The 21,698-nt window shown below is 38.4% G+C and overlaps 1 protein-coding gene across 11 annotated transcripts in view; it reads left to right on the top strand.

Moving 5' to 3' along the window:
• ULK4 (unc-51 like kinase 4) overlaps positions 1 to 21,698 on the top strand; it is a 715,846-nt gene that overhangs the window by 168,672 nt on the left and 525,476 nt on the right. For all 11 annotated transcript variants that reach the window (XM_055381350.2, XM_063703713.1, XM_055381348.2 and 8 more), the window contains one exon: positions 7,245 to 7,427. In XM_055381350.2, the coding sequence (XP_055237325.2) occupies positions 7,245 to 7,427 (183 nt within the window). The remainder of the gene's footprint in view (positions 1 to 7,244; positions 7,428 to 21,698) is intronic.

Here is a 21,698-nt window from a genome sequence, read left to right as displayed (position 1 = left end):
TTGTAATGTGATACTATTACTGCTACTGCTTATTGTTTGGGTGGTCTAATCATCCCACATTTGGCGAGTGGGATCCCTTCAAGATGACTTCTGTGTCCTTGGACTTATTTCTATCACTGAGCACTTCCTTAACTCCTGATACCACGTACCGTTCTGGGCTCCTTTTGTGCTTTTCCTGTGCCAGCCTTGGAATCAGTCATTTCTCCAAGAAATCCTAAGTTTTTAGAAATGAAGATCTGGGTGCTCTTTGTGTTCATTCCCTGGGTGGTGTCATTGTTGCTTCTCACTATTCAAAGCTAGATAAAATATATGTACCCATGCATAGACACTTATATTTTAAAAATGTCTGTCAGTGTACACATTTGGAAAAAACCTCATGAATTTATATTTTAATTTTAATACCTCAGAATTCTTTCTAGTCTTCCCTCTTTCTTTCTTTTTGTTTTCCTCAAGACAGAGTGTTGCTCTGTTGCCCAGGCTGGAGTACAATCATGCGATCTCAGGCCACTGCAACCTCCGCCTCCTGGGTTCAAGTGATTCTCCTGACTCAGCTTCCCGAATAGCTGGGATTACAGGTGCATGCCACCACATCCGGTTAATTTTTTTGTAGTTTTTAGTAGAGAGGATGTTTCATCATGTTGGCCAGGCGGGTCTCAAACTCCTGACCTTGTGATCTGTCTGCCTTGGCCTCCCAAAGTGCTGGGATTACAGGCGTGAGCCACCACGCCTGGTCTAGTCTTCCCTCTTTCTGTGTTTGTAGAACTCTTCTCAGACAGAGAGAAACTGGGTTCTCATTATTCTCAATGTACTTACTGATTTGTTCATTCAGTTCATTTGTTCCCCTTAGTGTAACCAGCTCCCATTCACTCCCCGCTGGAGGCCTCCTCCATATTACCCCAACCTCCCTTGCTGCTACCACTCTGCTTCCTTGGCCACTCCTCAGCTCAGCACGCTCTTTTCCCTCATTGACCTCCTTTCTCAGACTGACATATGGATACTGGGCGGGAAGGTTAGGAAGGAGCATTAAGGAAAGCAAAGGGCTAGACATCCTCTTTGATACTTTCCTTTCCCTTAAGTTCTTCCACTTTATTGTTTACAACCAGCTGGTCAACTTGTCCTGTGATTCTAACTCATCAGCATCTCTCAGATCTGCTCACATCTCTCTGCAGCTGTATGGCTACTTCCATAATCCAGGCCACTGCCATCTCTCACCTGGACCACTGGAGTAGCTTGCTAAATGGTCTTCCAAAGTCCAGTTTTAGGCTCCACCAACTTGATTCTCCACACAAAGTGAACTTCATAAAATCATATCTCTTCTTCTTACCTGCTTAAACTTTTCAAAGCTTTCAATTTTTTTGGAAGCGTTAATAATACTTTATTCATAGTACTAGGTAGAAGTTGAAAATTGATGACCGCTTTAAGGTAATATTAATGTTTAAAGCAGCACATTTTGCTTAGTAAATTAGTTATGTTTATTTTATTGTAATGTCATACATTTTAAACTCCTTGAAATCTAGGACTATGTTTTGTTTATCTCTCTCTGTTTGATACCAGGCCTATTGATTGCAAGTTAAGATTTTTCTTGCAAAGATTAAGAGGGAGCATCCTGCCCTACGTGTAAGTAGAGGGCAGAGGTTAGTAAGATTAAACTCTCCTCTTTACTGGGAGACAAAGAGGAATAGGCCATAAGATTCCTGCTAATAATAAAAGGCGGGTGGGGGAACAGCATGAGATCATTATATAGTTACTCTAACATCATAATCTTAACAAAAAAAATTGCACCTGCACGGTTAACAGATTTACATGAGGATTTATTAAAGACTGAGGTTATAGGAACTGAGTATATGCATTTGGAAGATAATTCACACACATTCCTGGCAAGGAATGACAATTGCCTCCTCTCTGGGATGGCTTACAGAGCTGAATCTCCTTTTTAAGGTCTTTTTCGCTATTTACCTCTCAGGAGCACGTCTTGGAGGTTAATGGATACATTTGATGATACAGGTCAGAATTCTTAACATGACCTTCAATATCTTGCATGATTTGGCCCTTGCCTACCTCTTCGGTTCCATCTTGTAACACTCCTTCCCTCCCTCACTCTGTCTCCAAACTTACCTTCAGACATTTCCTAGGATTTCCAAGTATTTTTCTGCCTCAGGACCTTTCCTCCTTGCTGTTTCCTGTGTCTGGATGTTCTCTGCTGGTTTTTTACATGGCCAATTCCTTTTTTCAGGTCTCAGCTTAAGTGTTACCTCCTCAATTAGGACCTCCCTGACTCTGCTCTCTCGCCTCTAATGAATGCAGCTTTATTTATTTAAGGTATTTATACACAGGTTTGTGGTTTTTTTTTCCTGTGGTTTTTTTTTTTTTTTTTGAGACAGAGTCTTGCTCTGTCACCCAGGCTGGAGTGCAGTATTGTGATCTCAGCTCACTGCCACCTCTGCCTCCTGGGTTCAAGCGATTCTTCTGCCTCAGCCTCCTAAGTAGTTGAGATTACAGGTGTCCACCATGCCCGGCCAATTTTTCTATTTTTAGTAGAGATGGGGTTTTACCATGTTGGTCAGGCTGGTCTTGAACTCCTGACCATGTGATCCACCCACGTCTGCCTCCCAAAGTGCCGGGATTACAGGCGTGAGCCACAGCGTCTGGCCTTATGCACAGTTTTTTTTTCATTAGCGTAAGTTCCAGGAAGACAAAAGTCCTGTTGTTCCTTTTCTGGGCACATGGTAGGTGCTCAGTAGATATCTGCTAATCAGATGAATGAATGAGCAGGTGGAGGATAGCAAGGCTTAGTGCTGAGGGAGCAAGCTCTACATGTTGTTCCACTTGTAACTGTCTGTATTTCCTGCCTGTCAGTGATTTTCTGACCTGTTTCTCCTAATGATCTCTTGGCTCCATAGATTGTTCTACACTAGTGTGTTCTCCACACCAGCAACATTAACATTTCCTGGGAACTTGATAGAAGTGTAGTTTTTTGGGCCCAAACCCAGACTTACTGCACGAGAGTCCCCCTGGGGAGAGGCCAGTAATCTCTATTTTAACATGCTTCCAGGTGATTTTGCCTGCTGATATTTAAGAACCACTGCCCTAGTTCTTGCAGCTCTTAAAATACACCAGTGTGGCTTAGAGTAAAATATAACTAACTTGTCCTTTCCACTCAGGAGTGGCAGCATTGGTAGGTATTGGTAGTTGGAAGGAGTGGACCTGACTTGGGGAATGTGTTGAATAGATAAAAGTGATTCTTAGACTTATTGGGATTATAGGGGAAATCTCTATAGGGACCATAGTGAGAACCAGAGAAACCTGTAGAGTTAGATTGAGTAAAGTGGCTCCTATGAGAGAGGTAGCTGAAGTAATCATAATTACTGAAGTGCTGAGATGAAAAGGTGTCAAAAAGTGAAGAAGTATGCAGGATAGTGGTTCTCACTGGGTTTGGAGGGGAGCTTTTCAAGCAACATTGACTACTTCCTCTTCTCTGTCCACCCCCTGGCCCTATTCTGATATATCTTAAGATCTCTCAGGGGTCAGATAAGAGTGTGTGTAGTTTGAAAAACCTCCCAGGGTAATTTCATATGACATCAAAAAATCATTTGAAATACCAAAAAGAAATGGTTCTTAAACCTTTTCTTCCTTGGTGATTCTGCTCATATGTTTCTAACAGATATGCAGCCTTCAATTTTGAGTGAGTCTGTTTCTTGGAAACTGCTTTTATTGAACAGACTGTAAGAAAATTCACATTCTGGAGGTAACACTAAATGTTCTTTTCGAAGTAAATTTTGAAGTGAATTTTGAACTGGAACAGTTTTTTCCACTTTTAAAATATAATCTCAGACTCTATTTTTTTGTTGTTGTTGTTGTTGTTGGTTTTTTTTTTTTTTTGAGATGGAGTTTCACTCTTGTTGCCTGGGCTGGAATGCAGTGGCATGATCTTGGCTCATTGCAACCTCCGCCTTCTGGTTTCAAGTAATTCTCCTGCCTCAGCCTCCCACATAGCTGGGATTACAGGCACCCGCCAGCAGGTGCGGCTAATTTTTGTATTTTTAGTAGAGATGGGGTTTTACCTTCTTGGCCAGGCTGGCCTGAAACTCCTGACCTTGTGATCCGCCTGCATCAGCCTCCCTGAGTGCTGGGATTGCAGGCGTGAGCCACTGCGCCCAACCATACTCTATTTTAATAAGTAAATGTTTAAAAACCACATCACTGAAGATCAGATTTGATTTGATTTCTTTTCTTTTGATTCAGAAAATACAAGTACTAGTGTGCTGTTAAGGCTCTGTGCATCTTCTCAGTTGCTCAGAAGCTTTCAACCGAGTTTGATATTTAGAAGTGAATTAAAGAGTATTTTCTGCATGAGCTTTTCAAAACGGAAAGTCTGTTAGGCTTTTGCACAGCATTCTGAAGAAGATCCATTCCAGTTGCCCAGAAGTAGTCTGGGAAAATCTTTTATTAAGAAATTTCCCCATCATAACTGGATAGGGATTTTATAACAATGGAAAGTTGGTTTTGCAGTGCCAGGTCCTCCAAGAATTGTTATAGTGCTAATGAGACTTACTGTTGTGCTGTGTTGAAGTCATTGAATCCTAATTTGCTAGAAAAATTCTGATCTTTAAGGACATCACTCCAAATGATCTTTTTTTTAAAAAAAAAATACTTGGATTAGTAAAATAATTAAACAATACTGTTTTGATTTCATAAACAGCAATTTTAGACTCATTTTTAAAACTTTCACAACTTTTTATTTTTTAATTAAAGATTACTTTCTATACACACACACAGACACACACACACACCCCTACCTCTCAAAATTTTAAAATCATAACCAGATTTTTAGAAGTGAATTCATTTTTCTGTTGTGTTACATGGACATAGAGAAAAAAATAAAGTGAATTCATTTTTAATATTCCTCTTTTCAGATATTACTACTATTGATACTTTTCTACCAAAACTCATGCAATTTGGAATTTAGATTTGAAGAACCCTAGTTTCATATTTCCTAAACCATGGTATCTGATTTACCCATCTGTAGCTTTTTTGAAAGAGGACACACTGAAAAGTTATTTGAAAAATGCCCAAAGCAGAGTTTAATTATTTGATGGGATTTCATTCTGATATGGATATCTCTAAATGAATAAAAATCCCTGGTATATGTTTGAAATGGAAGTCAGTGATGATTAATTCTGTAGGTGTTTGTAGAATTTTATAGGTGTTTCATATGATAGTTCCACAAGGAAAAGGACTTGTTTTTAGGGAGAAGTATATAGTTGGTGCTCTACAAATGCTCATTTTTTCAGTGCATATATTTACTTGTTTATTTCAGAAATGGCAGTAAATGTATAGAGTATTAATTTAAAAATCTCCCATAAATGTTTATTTCAATACAAGTAAAAAAGTATCTAATATAGTCATTGGCACTGGAGTGTAACTTTAAATATTACTATAAAATAATATGCATTTACTGGAAAAATTTGAATGGTATAAACGTGAAAGATCGAAGGTTCTTCGTGGCCCCATTCCTACCTCCCATCTCTCAGTCCTGCCCTCAAGAGGAAGCATCTGGAAAAAGTCCTTCTAGATTTTCCTTGATGTGAGTTATATTTACCTTTTCCTTTCTGGCTATAATAAAGTCATCTTAGCATTTTCATAAAGATTGAGGCTGGGTGCAGTGGTACATACCTGTAATCCCAGCACTTTGCGAGGCCGAGGTGGGCAGATCATCTGAGGTCAGGAGTTCGAGACCAACCTGGGCAACATGGTGAAACCCTGTCTCTACTAAAAGTAACACAATTAGGCCAGATGCGGTGGCTCATGTCTGTAATCCCAGCACTTTGGGAGGCCAAGGCAGGCAGATCACGAGGTCAGGAGATCGAGACCATCCTGGCTAACACGGTGAAACCCCGTCTCTACTGAATAACATTTAAAGGAAGATTATTCTTGGAGAGAAAAAGGTTTTTAATTTTTTTCTAAGATGTTTAAGAAAAATGGAAATATTTTTCAAAGTCTTTTTATGTTTTTTATATATCCCTCTCTCGTGTCCCTCCTCTTGACATCATTATTTCTAACAATTTGTTTTATATTTGATCTTTTTGTTATTAATTAAGGTTATAAATCTGTTTAAAATATAAATCAGGGAGAAGGAGCTTATATGATACTATAGGGAGTATTTTTATAAAAGTATTCATAGCTTAAGCTTATTTCTCTCTTTGGAGTCACTTATGTACACAGAGAATATCATCATGTCTTTCTTTTCCTTAAAAACTTTCAAGGCCTTCCCTTTCCTTATGGCATAAAATTTTAAGTTCCTAGCTTTGTTGACCAACTCTGGCTCCAGCCTGCTTTTCTAGATAGATCATAAGGTTTTCTTCTTTCCTACTGTGTACTTCTTTTTCTACACCTGATAAAAGTTCTAATTGCATCAGACAGCTTACGTCTTTATGTCTCCATGTGAATATTTGTTCTATTCTCTCAAGTTTGAATCTTTTTTTAACTCACTTTTTCACCTATTTCCCATCTACCCTTCAAAAACTGGCTCAGCGTCATCTTCTTTATGTACGTTTTGTTGACTTTTTCTTCCTTTCCAAGCACGATTAATTGAGCCCACTTCTATTCCAACACTTAATACATTCTATTAGCTGATTTTAAGTTTCATGTCTAATAGTCTGAGAGCAATTTAGGAATGGTCTAGGGTCTGATTCTATCGGTTTAATTTCCTGCTTTGCTACTTACTAGCTATATGCCTTTGGGCAAGTTACTTAACTACTGTATGCTTTAGTTTTATCATCTATAAAATGAGGATAATAATACTACCTTTCTCATAGTTGTTAGAAGAATTAAATGAGGTAATCTTCAGATATTTACAGATAGTGTTCCTCACATTATAAATGATAAATGTTAGATATTCACTTTTACAACTGTTTTTCAGCACTTAGTTCATTGTCTGCAGGTGTTTGATAATGTGTTTTATTAATTAAAGGGAAATTTTTCTATATAGGCTTATGAATTTATCAATTTAATGGTTATTACTACAATAGTCTCTAGTGTTTTAAAACAACCTTAGCTTTTATTGGCAGCCAGATTGTTTTATTTTTAAGTTTGTTGAAAATTTCCAACTTTCTTGTGCCAAAATAAGTAATAAAAGAGCCAAGTAAGCACCTTCTACTCCTTGACACAGAAGCCTGTGTTACCTTTCAGGGGAATGATTGATGCACTTGGAGTTGCCTGACAGATCTGTTCTCTTGTCTTCGTAGGCCTTGTGTAGAATCACTCGCCATTCTCCTACTGCCTTCCAGAATGTTATTGAAAAGGTGGGACTGAACTCAGTAATAAACTCCCTGGCCTCTGCCATCTGCAAAGTTCAGCAGTACATGTTGACCTTATTCACTGCCATGTTGTCCTGTGGGATTCATCTTCAAAGACTAATCCAAGAAAAGGTTTGACTTAGATTTTACCTGTTACTCTACATTAAAAATTGTTGTTTTCTTCTGCAATTTCAGTGGCTCCACAAGTAATGTCATGTTTGTAGAATTCATTTTTCATCCCAAGAGGCCTTTTTGAACTTTGCCAAACCTTTGTACCACAGAATGTTCATCTGAACATGTTATAAGAGCCTTTTAGTGATTAAAATAGAAATTCTTTAAATGGCTTCTGCCTGCTTGTCCCATTTCAGTAATGTTAAACTGAAAATGTCTCAGTCCTTCCTATATGCTGGCATTTCTTATGCCTCACCAACTCCAGCTTCCATCTCTTTCTCCCATAGTCTTTGCCTTTTTTAGGGGGAGGAGTCCCTTTATATTTTTCTGTTTGCTCTGACCTATTTTTATTCCTTTCCTTGTAATACTCTGCCAGTTGAAATTATAGAGCCCCCATTCTGTTTTTAACCTATCCTATTCTAGTCCTTTATATGCCTTTATTATATATACAGTAGAGTTTGTAAGTACTAAATTCGTATCACAGAACTGTATTGTGATAAACAGGTCTCTCTAGTAGCCTTTCTCAAAGTGTCTTCTCTAGTCCCTTGCTAAAGAGTGATCCCTGGACCAGCAGCATTGACATCACCTAGAAGCTTGTTGGAAATACAGACTTTTAGGCCCCATGCAGACCTTCTGAATCAGAATGTACATTTTAGTGAGATCTCTAGGTGATTTGTTTGAACTTTATGCTTTGAGAAGCTTTGCCTGAGAATATTAGTGTTTGATGATGTGTTAACAGGTAAAAAATAAAGTAGGCCTGGCTATATATAAATTTGGAAAGCAGTGAGTCACACTTAGAAATATTTTCAGTTGTACAGTTTTTCCCAGTTTTTAATATGCTAATGTGTATTGTGATTGTGAATTCTCATGAGGGGAAAGTAGTATGCAGCATTATTTCAACCAGTCATTTTTTTTTCTTTCTTTCTTTCTTTTTTTTTTTGAGACGGAGGCTTGCTCTGTCGCCCAGGCTGGAGTGCAGTGGTGTGATCTCAGCTCACTGCAAGCTCCGCCTCCCGGGTTCACGCTATTCTCTTGCCTCAGTCTCCTGAGTAGCTGGGACTATAGGTGCCCGCCACCACGCCTGGCTAATTTTTTGTTTTTGTATTTTTAGTAGAGACGGGTTCACTGTGTTAGCCAGGATGGTCTCGATCTCCTGAACTTGTGATCCGCCCTCCTTGGCCTCCCAAAGTGCTGGGATTACAGGTCTTTTTTTCTATAAGAGGTAGAGAGGTGTACCTTTCAATTCAGAGTTTTGCAAAACATGGTGAAGGTAACACTGCTTAGAAGTGTGGAATGGAACCACTTAAATACACTGTTTACCATGCTTCTTCTGCTTTAAATGAAACACATTAAATTTTGGTTTTTATAATGAAACTTAAAATTTCAGTAACTATTATGTATAACTCTCAGATTTGCATAATAAACTTAATCTTTGGAAGTCCAAATAGAGGTAAACCACTTCTTGTCTTTAATTATTCTGATTTAGATTCTGCTAAGAAATTTGTGCCTCAGAGACAGTATTTTTTTCTAACAAATCTATGTGTCTAGTTTTTGCTATTAAATTTTCACTCATTAAATGTTCTTATTGTTATATTAGAAAAAGTAATACTTGAATAATTTTACCAGGTAATCCGTGGTTAGAGAGGCTGAGAGTTTTAGAAGAATTTGTATGTGTGTGTGTTTTACCTTCAGCACAGGCATGGATTAAGTTTCAAATATAGTATTTCACAAAAGCAGTAAAATAGGTTGTATGTTAATATAATTTTAATTATTTATCATATATAACTACTATTCCACATGTCTTAAGGAAATGAGCACTTGTATGGCGTGATAAACAGTCTTTTACTTTTGATTAGTATTGGTACATTAAAAAAAGTTTTTTATTGTGGTAGATAACACATAACATAGAACTTATCATTTTAACCATTTTTAAGTGTACAGTTCAGTAGTGTTAAATATGTTCACATTGTTGTGAAACAGATCTCCAGAACCTTTTTATCCTGCAAAACTGAATGTCTATACACATGAAACATTTTGGGTGGTGGTGGATGTTATTTGAATCTTCTATTTTAGAGTCCCCTCTGACACTGAATTGGCGGGGGGAAGAAGGGTGCCGCATTGATGTTGCTGGGTTGGGATGGAAGCACAGATCCCCAATGGACTGCTTTTGCCACCTCAGGAGGTAGAAGAGCTCCTCATTACTGCTGGGTGAGAGTGCGAGGTCAGGCTTTCCACCAGGACTCCTCTGATGCTACCCTGGCTGCTGAGGGGAAGGGATCCTCATCATTGCCTCCACTGATGCTGATGGAGTGGAATGGATGCCTCATCACTGGGGAAACATTGTACAGCATGGTGGAGGACTTTCTATCGTTGGGTTGGGATGAAAGCCCCAGCTCTCTGCTTGGTCTTTTGTGACTCCACTCTGGCAGGGGATAATGCTGGGGCACCTTGCCATGGTCACATGAGGTTGGAAGTCTAGGCTCCCTACTTGCTCTTTGCTGGTGGGGTTGGGGTGTGGTTTTTCCATGGTGCTTGGCTGAAGTAGAGTAGCTATTTTCTAAAAATTTTCTGTCTTGCCAGGCTGCCCCTCTCTTGGTCCTTTGGTTTGAGAGAGCTGTTTTTTCTTGTGTATTTGTGTATGTATACCTGTTGGTGCTTCTAGGCTCTTGGATTTTTCAGCACCCAACCTGGGATATAAGAGGCAAAAAGACAACTCAGTGAATGCATTGCTGTGTTGATCCTCAGGTTTCAAAGCCCCTAGCTGGTCTTCTGCCTTCTTTGCATATATCTGTCATCTTATATTTGTTTTATATATATTGTCCAGGGTTTTTGGCTGTACTTAGTAGTAGGAATAGAGAGAAGTGCATCTTCTCTCTCTTGTCTTCTAGTTTTTTAAATGTATCTGTGACACCTCAATAATGTACAATGAATTTTTATTTAGAATTCAAGATTCTATTTTAATAAAAAGATTAACAATTAAAAAATTTACAATTTATTGAACGTTTGCTTTTTTTTTTTTTTTTTTTTTTTGAGACAGGGTCTCACTCTGGTTGCCCAGACTGGAGTGCAGTGGTGTGATCTTGGCTCATTGTAGCCTTGGCCTTCTGGGCTCAGGTGACCACCTCAGCCTCCTGAGTAGCTGGGACTACTGGCGTGCACCGCCATGTCTGGCTAATTTTTGTATTTTTTTTGTAGAGATGGGGTCTTGCTATGTTGCCCAGGCTGGTCTTGAACTCCTGGATTCGGGTGATCCCCCGTCGCAGCCTCCCAAGGTGCTGGGATTACAGGTGTGAGCCACCATTCCTGGCCCTGAATGTTTACTTTGGGCCAAATGATTTTCAACTCTGGATCTTTCACAGATGAAACAGTGTGTTGAGTAATTTTGTCGAGTTCTTGGAGTGTATAAGTGCTAGATATAAGTGCTTATGCCCTAACAGGAGGGGCTGATAATAAACAAGAAAACACAGTAACTTGGGATAGTTTTAGTGTCCTGAAGAACATAGAACAGGGTATGTGATAGAGTGACTGTTAGGGGCAGTGTGCAGGTGGAGTGGAGCCAGACATTATTAGCCTAGGTTAGGTTGGAGAACAGTCAGGGAAGACCTCTCTGAGAAGGTGTATTCTGGCCTTGGATGATAAGAAAGAGCTTGGAATGTGAAGATCTAGGGGAAGAACTTTGTGGTTCAGCCTTCCTGAAGTGTGAGAGATCTTAGGGAGATGTGGGAAGAGAAAGAAGGTCATCAGGGTTGGAGCACAGCCAGCAGGGAGGAAGGGACATGGAAGAACCTGGGCAGTTGGAAGAAGACCCAGCTCAGGTAGGGTCATGATATTGGCCTTCCTAAGGGGTTTTAGTGCAATGATCATTGTCTTATTGTTACTTAAAGAAAAGTGAGTGTCGTCTATACCTGTCTATACATGTGTGTTTGAGGTGCAGATTTACCAGCCTTATTGTTGATAGGTTAGAATGAGTGGAAGAGGAAGAGACCCAGGAGCAAATACAAAGTTGCTTCCTGTTGAACAGGGAGAAGGAATTCTACGTGTTGTTTTTTGGCGGGATTGACGCTCATATATTATGGTCTTTTACAATGGAAACCCAGCCTCCAAAAGAGTTCCATTCCCTTCCTTTTAAATAAAAGAAATTACTGTTTGCTACAGAAAATTTAGAAGACTCTAAAGAAGAAAACAAAATTAGCTGGAATCTCACTACCCAGACATAATTTTTGTTAACATGTTGGTTTATCTCTTTTTAGTTTTCTGTCTGCGTCTATGCATTTTATGCACACATTTACCAAGTTAAAATAAAATTGTGTTGATTTTTCTTGCTGTTTTCATGAGTATTTTACTATGTCATTAAATATTCCTCAGGGATATTAAAAGAAACTTGTTATATGGTTTATTTTGTGATGCACCAATAATTTAACTCTTCCTCCCCTATTGAACTGTTTGCCTCCTGTTTTTTGGTTGCTACTCATCATGATATGATGAACACCCTGTTACATACATCTTTGTGTTCACCTCTAATAGATTACTCAAGTGTTATACACATTTGTAAGGTGCTGCCTTAATGTTGCTTGATTGTTGTTTGGAAAGGTAGATTATGTGGGTACCATTTATTTGTAATTTATCCAGCAGTCGTTTAAGCCACATGCTGTATTTTTCTCATAATAAAACCTAGAGTTTAACATTATTTAATTATCAGTATACTTCATGTTTTCATAGTTGTTTGTAGTTTGTAATTAATCTCTGATTCTCCATTTGAAATTTGTAACTGTAGCCAGGTTTTCATCTTAAACTAACAAGGTGGTAGAGTCTATTCTCTTCTGAATCATATACATTTTCTTGAGTGGATGTTTATGTATTGAAGGAACTTGTTCAGTTCACATTGTCATCTGCATTAGCTACTTGGGTGTCAGTGTCCTTAGATGGTTATTATTCAGCAGCTATTTGGATGAGTAGCCATTTGCATCATGAGTGCTTGATTTATTTTGTGTCATCATCTTTAAAATGATTTGCTTGCCCATAGATGTCCTTAATAGAAGAAGATTCCTTTATCCAAAACAACTGTTAGTTCCATACACTGTGATGTTAAAAGTGAACAATCACAACCACAATGAGAGGGGACTTTTGATTAAAAATCAAAGTAAAAAACCACCTTTTTCCATTTTTCCCCCTAAACACTTAATAGGAAACTTTTTTTTTGAGACGGAGTTTTGCTTGATTTCCAGGCTGGAGTGCAATAGAGCGATCTCGGCTCACCGCAACCTCCGCCTCCCGGGTTCAAGCGATTCTCCTGCCTCAGGCTCCCGAGTAGCTGGGATTACAGGCATGTATCACCACGCCTGGCTAATTTTGTGTTTTTAGTAGAGATGAGGGTTTCTCCATGTTGGTCAGGCTGGCCTCAAACTCCCAACCTCAGATGATCTACCTGCCTCGGCCTCCCAAAGTGCTGGGATTGTAGGTGTGAGCCACCACGCCTGGCCAATAGGAAACTTTTTGAACTATTGGCAGATGGTGCTTTATATGTGATTCTTGAATCATGGCTAGATGTAGGGAATTGATTACCTTTTTATAATTCAGATGCTTGAATGACTGACCAAGAAGCTTCTGGAAGACCTGATCAAGTAGAAGAAAAAATCTTGTAGGTTAGGTATGAGTTTATTTACTAATCCTTGTACTCCAAACTCTTTTATTTTTCTAGTTTACTTTGTAGTCATTTTTCTGGTACTTCCAAGCTGTTAATGTTTCCTGCAAATATTTCATTTTCAAGGCTGGAAAAGTCTGAGAGTTCACGGATGTTTCCTGCTGTTTATTGGGGAGAAATATATTGGATGAGCTCATTACAATTTTCTATAATTATAATACCTAAAAACTTAAAGTAGTCAATGCTAATTTACTTTAATTGTTATCAGACTGTATAGTGACAGATTTTAGGATTCATCTGAGTAGTATAGAGAATTCAAGCTGGGCACAGTGGTATGCACCTATAGCCCCTGTTGCTTGGGAGGCTGTGGCTAGAGGATTGCATGAACCTAGGAGTTCAAGGCCTGCCTGGACAACATGATGAGACCCCATCTCTCCCTCTCTTTTTTTTTTTTTTTTTTGAGACAGAGTCTTGGTCTGTTGCCTAGGCTGGAGTGCAGTGGCATGATCTCGGCTCACTGCAACCTTCGCCTCCTGTTCAAGCAGTTCTTATGTCTCAGCCTCCCAAGTAGCTGGGGTTATAGGCATGAGCCACTGCACCTAGCTAATTTTTGTATTTTTAATAGTGGCAGAGTTTTGCCGTGTTGACCAGACTGGTCTCGAACTCCTGGCCTCAAGCAGTCGGCCCTCCCCAGCCTCCCAAAGTGCTGGGATTACAGGTGTGAGCCACTGCTCTGCTAAGACTCCGTCTGTATTTAAATAAAAAAAGAAAATTCAGAATATGTGGAATACAGAACACCAAAGGCCAAAGTTAAACATTTACCTCTCTGAGGTAATCTCTGTAAAAAATTTGATATATATCCTTTCAAATTCGTACTTGCTATGCATATATATACATATACACATGTACACGTTGACATATTCCCTCTTCTCTGCTGTCATGCTGTTAGTCTTTTTTTTTTTTTTTTTTTTTTGGTAGAAATTGGACCAACCCAACTCTATGTTCTTTGCTGGCCCGTATTTCTCCTATTCAGTGATGTGTTACGAATGTGTGTTTAAGTCAATTTATGCAACTCTTCAATATCATTTTAAAAGGTTATGATATATGATCATTTAAAGGTATTGCAATTCATTCATACAGTCCCCTTTTGCACATTTAATAATTTCCATTGATTTGCCAGGGAGAACATTCTTATGGCTAAATCCTTTTGTATGGACATCCTTAGTTATTCCCTTAAGATAAACTTTTAAATAAAGTTACTAAATTAGTCTCATTTCTTAAAAAGTTCTTTTTTGGTAGTTTATATGTAACACTGTAGTTTTATATGTACTTGCAAATAGCTATAGTGCCAGTAAAAAAAGTGATAAAATTAAACTCTTTCACATATGCCAAAAATACTTTGATTTAACGCTTCATTAAGTTCCTGATTACAGTCTCTATATCTTTTGATTTACCTTTCTATCTTTAAAATTTTCAGCCGAGATACTTAGAGGTCACATAGTAAACTAAGGTTTTCTTTTTTTAATCATCTCCGTCTTTTTAAATTTGGTGAGTCACAGTAAGTTATTTTTGGGTTGTTGAAAGCTGTGTCTCTGTTCTAAATTTGAGCGCAAAAATCATGCCACTTACAAAATAATGCTTTGTCTTCTGACATCAGAGTGTCTGGTAGAAGGTGACTGCTCTTGGAACTTAAAAAATCTAAACACGACAAGAACAGAATCTGGAAAATATTTCTGTTTCTGATAATATGGCTGAGTAGGTACTCTGCAAACCCTCTCTCATAAAATAGGCATGCCAGATAGTCCTTGCAAAGACATACTTGAACTTGCCCCCCCCCAAAAAAAATTCAGAATCGCTATGAAGATGAAGTGAAAATCAGAAAGGTTACTGTGAGGATAATGGGGAGGCAGCCCCAGTTATCAAGGGATGTGTGCATATATTCAATAAAAAGTTTCAAACCTAAAAAAAGTTGAGAAAAATAATATAATTGCCCTACATAAACACATCATCAACCATTTTTCATTCATGGCCAAATTTTGTTTGTATGTTTGTTTGTTTTTTTAGGTGGAATTTTGCTGTGGTTGCCCAGGCTGGAGTTCAGTGGCATGATCACGGCTCACTGCAACCTCCGCCTCCCGGGTTCAAGTGATTCTCCTGCCTCAGCCTCCCGAGTAGCTGGGATTACAGGTGCCTGGCAGCACGCCCAGCTGAATTTTGTATTTTTAGTAGAGATGGGGTTTCACCATGTTGGCCAGGCTGGTCTCGAACTCCTGACCTCAGGTGATCCACTCGCCTCAGCCTCCCAGAGTGCTGGGATTACAGGCATGAGCCACTGCAACTGACCATGGCCAGTTTTGTTTCATTTATATTCCCACTTCATTTATATACATTCGTTCTTCCTCTGAATTATTTTGAAGCAAAATCTATACATCATATCATTTTGTAATTACCTTATATGTATCTGTAGAAGACAAGGAATTTAAAAAAGTAAATATATTCACAAAGTCATTAAAGACCAAAAAATTAATACATTCTCAAAATAGCCACAAATCCAGTTAGAGTTCACTTTTTTTTTTTTTTTTTTTTTTTTTTTTTTAAGATGGAGTCTCGCTCTGTCACCCAGGCTGGAGTGCGGTGGCGCGATCTTGGCTCACTGCAAGCTCCGCCTCCCGGGTTCATGCTATTCTCCTGCCTCAGCCTCCTGAGTAGCTGGGACTACAGGCACCCACCACCACGCCTGGCTAATTTTTTGTATTTTTAGTAGAGACAGGGTTTCACTGCAGAGTTCATATTTTCTTGACCTTCTTATAAATGATTTTTTCTAGGTTATCTGTTTCAATCAGATATCTGTTTGCAAATATAGGTAAATATGTCTCATCTTCTGTCTGTCTCTCCTCTCTCTTGCTTTCTCTCTCTGTATATGTATAGAGAAAAATATATTTTTATGTATGTATTTGTATAAATATATATTTTTCTATCTATAAATCTCTCTGCCTCTATCTTCTCTTTCTCTGTGTTTACCTCTCTTTCTTTATATCTCTACTTATCTATAGGTAAAGGGTTAACAAAACCTTTCCCCCTTCTGTGTGGGAATTTGAATTTTAGTTAACTTTTGAACTCTGTGTCTCTGGGAACCCGATAAGACCAACCTATTATTTGTATTACGAAGCAGGACTGCTTGTGGTAAAAATGGCCCCTGATTGGTAAATTGCATCTAAGCTGGGAGAATGATAAATACTTGGTAGAAAGCCATAGCTTTGGGGTTCCCTAAGTGCAGTGACTCTGGTTTCTATGGAAACTCTGGAAGCTATGGCTATGGAGTTGTTACAAGGTTGGTGCTTGTGTGGTTGCAAGTTCCTAAGCCTAGGTGGCTCCCATACCTACCCAGTGTGGCTCTCTTCTTAATGCACCTGAGCTGTGCTGCCCAGCCTGCTGCAAGGACTCCCGCAGAAGAGCATCAGTTGTAGTCTTGCTGGCAAGCTCAGGTTCCTGAACAAACTGACAGAAAATGTGATCTTGGGTAGTCTCTTGAATCTGTGTGCTTCGTTGACTCTAAAAAGACCTTTGGTGGGTGCTGCGATATTTTCTCCCTAAAATATAAAAGATAACATCTTTTATATTTTTAATATACATTTTAAATATAAATTTTTATATTTTTATATAAAATTATATTTTAATATAATTTTTATATTTTTATATAAAATTATATTTTAATATAATTTTTATATTTTAATATAAAAGATAAAAGATAGCATACACCATCATGCACTTTATTTATTTTTTGACCCAGGGTGGGGTCTCACTCTGTCTCTGAGGCTGGAGTACAGTGGTGTGATCTTGGCTCACTGAAACCACTGCCTCCTGGGCTCAAGCTGTCTTTCCATCTTCCAGGGTGGCTGGGACCACAGGTGTGTGCCACCACACTCGGCTTTTTTTTTGTATTTTCGGTAGAGACTGGGTTTTGCCATGCTGCCCAGGCTGCTATCGAGCTCTTGGGCTCAGGTGATCCACCTGCCTCAGCTTCCAAAGTGTTTCCAAAGTGTTGGAAATTACAGGTGTGAGCCACTGCATCTGGCCCATTTTGTACCTTTTTAAACTTATCTCAGAGATCATTTTGTATCTGTTTATAGAAATGTTCATCTTTTTTTAAATTAGTACTTTGTAGTGTGACTGTACCACATTTTTATTCAATTAGTTTTTTATTGACATTTGAGTGTTAGATTTTTTTTCTGACATAAGACTAAATAAAATATGAAAAGGAAAACTTGAAAAAAACTTAAAAGAAAATTTACATAACTGTCTTCGTGATCTTATTGTAGGGAAACTTTTCTTAATGATTAGTATCCAGGATATGAAAAATAGCCTAATAATGAAAAGGAAAAGTTAAGACAAAATGGGCATAGAATGTGAAGAGTTACTTTATAGAAGAAGAAATTGGAATGGTCAGTAAACTTGGGAAAAGATGCTTGAACTAGAAACTAATGGATAAAATGAAAGTTAAAATCACTATTCTATAATCTTCAGATTGGCGAACATGTAAGTCTGACAGAATTGCTGGCAGAGATATGGGCCAGTGGAAACTCAGCTAGGTAAAGTGGAGTGCAATTTTATAATCTTTAATGGAGTTGAAGATGCACATACCTGAGCCAAAAAATACATGTGTACAAAGAAATTTGGAAAAATTGTTTATCACAGTAGTGTTTGCAGTAACATAAGATGATGCAGAATGTAAAAGTTAACCAACAAGAGATTGGATAATTAAACTTATATTCATGTGGTAGAAAATTATACAGCAATTAGAAATGAACAAACTAGATTGAAAAGAATTAACGTGGATAAATCTCATAAAGAAAACTTTGAGTGAAAAAAGGCAAGCTGCAGAAGGATATGGGCAATATAATAACATATCTGAGTAGTTCATTTCCATATCTATGTTGTTTCAATGTTTAAAAAAAGAGGAGTTGTCGGCTGGGCGCGGTGGCTCATGCCTGTAATCCCAGCACTTTGGGAGGCTGAGGTGGGTGGGTCACCTGAGGTCAGGAGTTCAAGACCAGCGTGGCCAACATAGTGAAACCCCATCTCTACTAAAAATACAAAAATTAGCTCGGTGTGGTGGTGTGCGCCTGTAATTCCAGCTACTCAGTAGGCTGAGGCAGGAGAATCGCTTGAAACTGGGAGGTGGAGGTTGCAGTGAGGCCAGATTGCACCACTGCACTCCAGCCTGGGTGACAGAGCAAGACTCCATCACCATAAAAAAAAAAAAAAAAGGAGTTGTCACCATATATATATTATTTTCTTATATTCATTAGCATGTGGATATGGATATTATTAATACTGTAAATTATTTTGTTTACTGAATGGTTTAAAGATACACTTTTTGTCTGGATAGGTAAAATACAATTGTTTAAAAATATAAATCTTTGTATTTCTTTTATTTTTATTTTTATTATTATTATACTTTAAGTTTTAGGGTACATGTGCACAACATGCAGGTTTGTTACATATGTATACATGTGCCATGTTGGTGTGCTGCACCCATTAACTGGTCAGTTAGCATTAGGTATATCTCCTAATGCTATCCCTCCCCCCACCCCCCACCTCACAACGTCCCTGGTGTGTGATGTTCCCCTTCCTGTGTCCATGTGTTTTCATTGTTCAATTCCCACCTATGAATGAGAACATGCGGTGTTTGGTTTTTTGTCCTTGCAATAGTTTGCTGAGAATGATGGTTTCCAGCTTCATCCATGTCCCTACAAAGGACATGAACTCATCATTTTTATGGCTGCATAGTATTCCATGGTGTATATGTGCCACATTTTCTTATTCTAGTCTATCATCGTTGGACATTTGGGTTGGTTCCAAGGTTTTGCTATTGAGTAGTGCCGCAATAAACATACGTGTTCATGTGTCTTTATAGCAGCATGATTTATAATCTTTTGGGTATATACCCAGTAATGGGATGGCTGGGTCAAATGGTATTTCTAGTTCTAGATCCTTGAGGAATCACCACATTGACTTCCACAATGGTTGAACTAGTTTACAGTCCCACCAACAGTGTAAAAATGTTCCTATTTCTCCACATCCTCTCCAGCACCTGTTGTTTCCTGACTTTTTAGTGATTGCCATTCTAACTGGTGTGAGATGGTATCTCATTGTGGTTTTGATTTGCGTTTCTCTGATGGCCAGTGATGATGAGCATTTTGTCATGTGTGTTTTGGCTGCATAAATGTCTTCTTTTGAGAAGTGTCTGTTCATATCCTTCGCCCACTTTGTGATGGGGTTGTTTGTTTTTTTCTTGTAAATTTGTTTGAGTTCTTTGTAGATTCTGGATATTAGCCCTTTGTCAGATGAGTAGGTTGCAAAAATTTTCTCCCATTCTGTAGGTTGCCTGTTCACTCTGATGGTGGTTTCTTTTGCTGTGCAGAAGCTCTTTAGTTTAATTAGATCCCATTTGTCAATTTTGGCTTTTGTTGCCATTGCTTTTGGTGTTTTAGACATGAAGTCCTTGCCCATGCGTATGTCCTGAATGGTATTGCCTAGGTTTTCTTCTAGGGTTTTTATGGTTTTAGGTCTAACGTTTAAGGCTTTAATCCATCTTGAATTAATTTTTGTATAAGGTGTAAGGAAGGGATCCAGTTTCAGCTTTCTACATATGGCTAGCCAGTTTTCCCAGCACCATTTATTAAATAGGGAATCCTTTTCCCATTGCTCGTGTTTGTCAGGTTTGTCAAAGATCAGATAGTTGTAGATATGCGGCATTATTTCTGAGGTCTCTGTTCTGTTCCATTGGTCTATATCTCTGTTTTGGTACCAGTACCATGCTGTTTTGGTTACTGTAGCCTTGTAGTATAGTTTGAAGTCAGGTAGCATGATGCCTCCAGCTTTGTTCTTTTGGCTTAGGATTGACTTGGCAATGTGGGCTCTTTTTTGGTTCCATATGAACTTGAAAGTCGTTTTTTCAAATTCTGTGAAGAAAATCATTGGTAGCTTGATGAGTATGGCATTGAATCTATAAATTACCTTGGGCAGTATGGCCATTTTCACGATATTGATTCTTCCTACTTATGAGTATGGAATGTTCTTCCATTTCTTTGTATCCTCTTTAATTTCATTGAGCATTGGTTTGTAGTTCACCTTGAAGAGGTCCTTCACATCCCTTGTAAGTTGGATTCCTAGGTATTTTATTCTCTTTGAAGCAATTGTGAATGGGAGTTCACTCCTGATTTGGCTCTCTGTTTGTCTGTTATTGGTGTATAAGAATGCTTGTGATTTTTGCACATTGATTTTGTATCCTGAGACTTTGCTGAAGTTGCTTATCAGCTTAAGGAGATTTTGGGCTGAGATGATGGGGTTTTCTAGATATACAGTCATGTCATCTGCAAACAGGGACAATTTGACTTCCTGTTTTCCTAATTGAATGCCCTTTATTTCCTTCTCCTGCCTGATTGCCCTGGCCAGAACTTCCAACACTGTTGAATAGGATTGGTGAGAGAGGGCATCCCTGTCTTGTGCCAGTTTTCAAAGGGAATGTTTCCAGTTTTTTTCCATTCGGCATGATATTGGCTATGGGTTTGTCATAGATAGCTCTTATTATTTTGAGATACGTCCCATCAATACCTGATTTATTGAGAGTTTTTAGCATGAAGGGTTGTTGAATTTTGTCAAAGGTCTTTTCTGCATCTATTGAGATAATCATGTGGTTTTTGTCTTTGGTTCTGTTTATATGCTGGATCACGTTGATTGAGTTGTGTATGTTGAACCAGCCTTGCATCCCAGGGATGAAGCCCACTTGATCATGGTGGATAAGCTTTTTGATGTGCTGCTGGATTTGGTTTGCCAGTATTTTATTGAGGATTTTTGCATCAGTGTTCATCAGGGATATTGGTCTAAAATTCTCTTTTTTTATTGTGTCTCTGCCAGGCTTTGGTATCAGGATGATGCTGGCCTCATAAAATGAGTTAGGGAGGATTCCCTCTTTTTCTATTGATTAGAATAGTTTCAGAAGGAATGCTACCAGCTCCTCCTTGTACCTCTGGTAGAATTCGGCTGTGAATCCATCTGGTCCTGGACTTTTTTTGGTTGGTAAGCTATTAATTATTGCCTCAATTTCAGATCCTGTTATTGGTCTATTCAGAGATTCAACTTCTTCCTGATTTAGTCTTGGGAGGGTGTATGTGTCGAGGAATTTATCCATTTCTTCTAGATTTTCTAGTTTATTTGCGTAGAGGTGTTTATAGTATTCTCTGATGGTAGTTTGTATTTCTGTGGGATCGGTGGTGATATCCCCTTTATCATTTTGTATTGCGTCTATTTGATTCTTCTCTCTTTTCTTCTTTATTAGTCTTGCTAGCGGTCTGTCAGTTTTGTTGATCTTTTCAAAAAACCAGCTCCTGGATTCATTGATTTTTTTGAAGGGTTTTTTGTGTCTCTATCTCCTTCAGTTCTGCTCTGATCATAGTTATTTCTTGCTTTCGAATGTGTTTGCTCTTGCTTCTCTAGTTCTTTTAATTGTGATATTAGGGTGTCAATTTTAGATCTTTCCTGCTTTCTCTTGTGGGCATTTAGAGCTATAAACTTCCCTCTACACAGTG

The sequence above is a fragment of the Gorilla gorilla genome, chromosome 2 (assembly GCF_029281585.2).
Source record: "Gorilla gorilla gorilla isolate KB3781 chromosome 2, NHGRI_mGorGor1-v2.1_pri, whole genome shotgun sequence".
In the NCBI taxonomy this organism is placed as follows: domain Eukaryota; kingdom Metazoa; phylum Chordata; class Mammalia; order Primates; family Hominidae; genus Gorilla; species Gorilla gorilla.
This window is presented reverse-complemented; position numbering and strand designations above follow the sequence as displayed.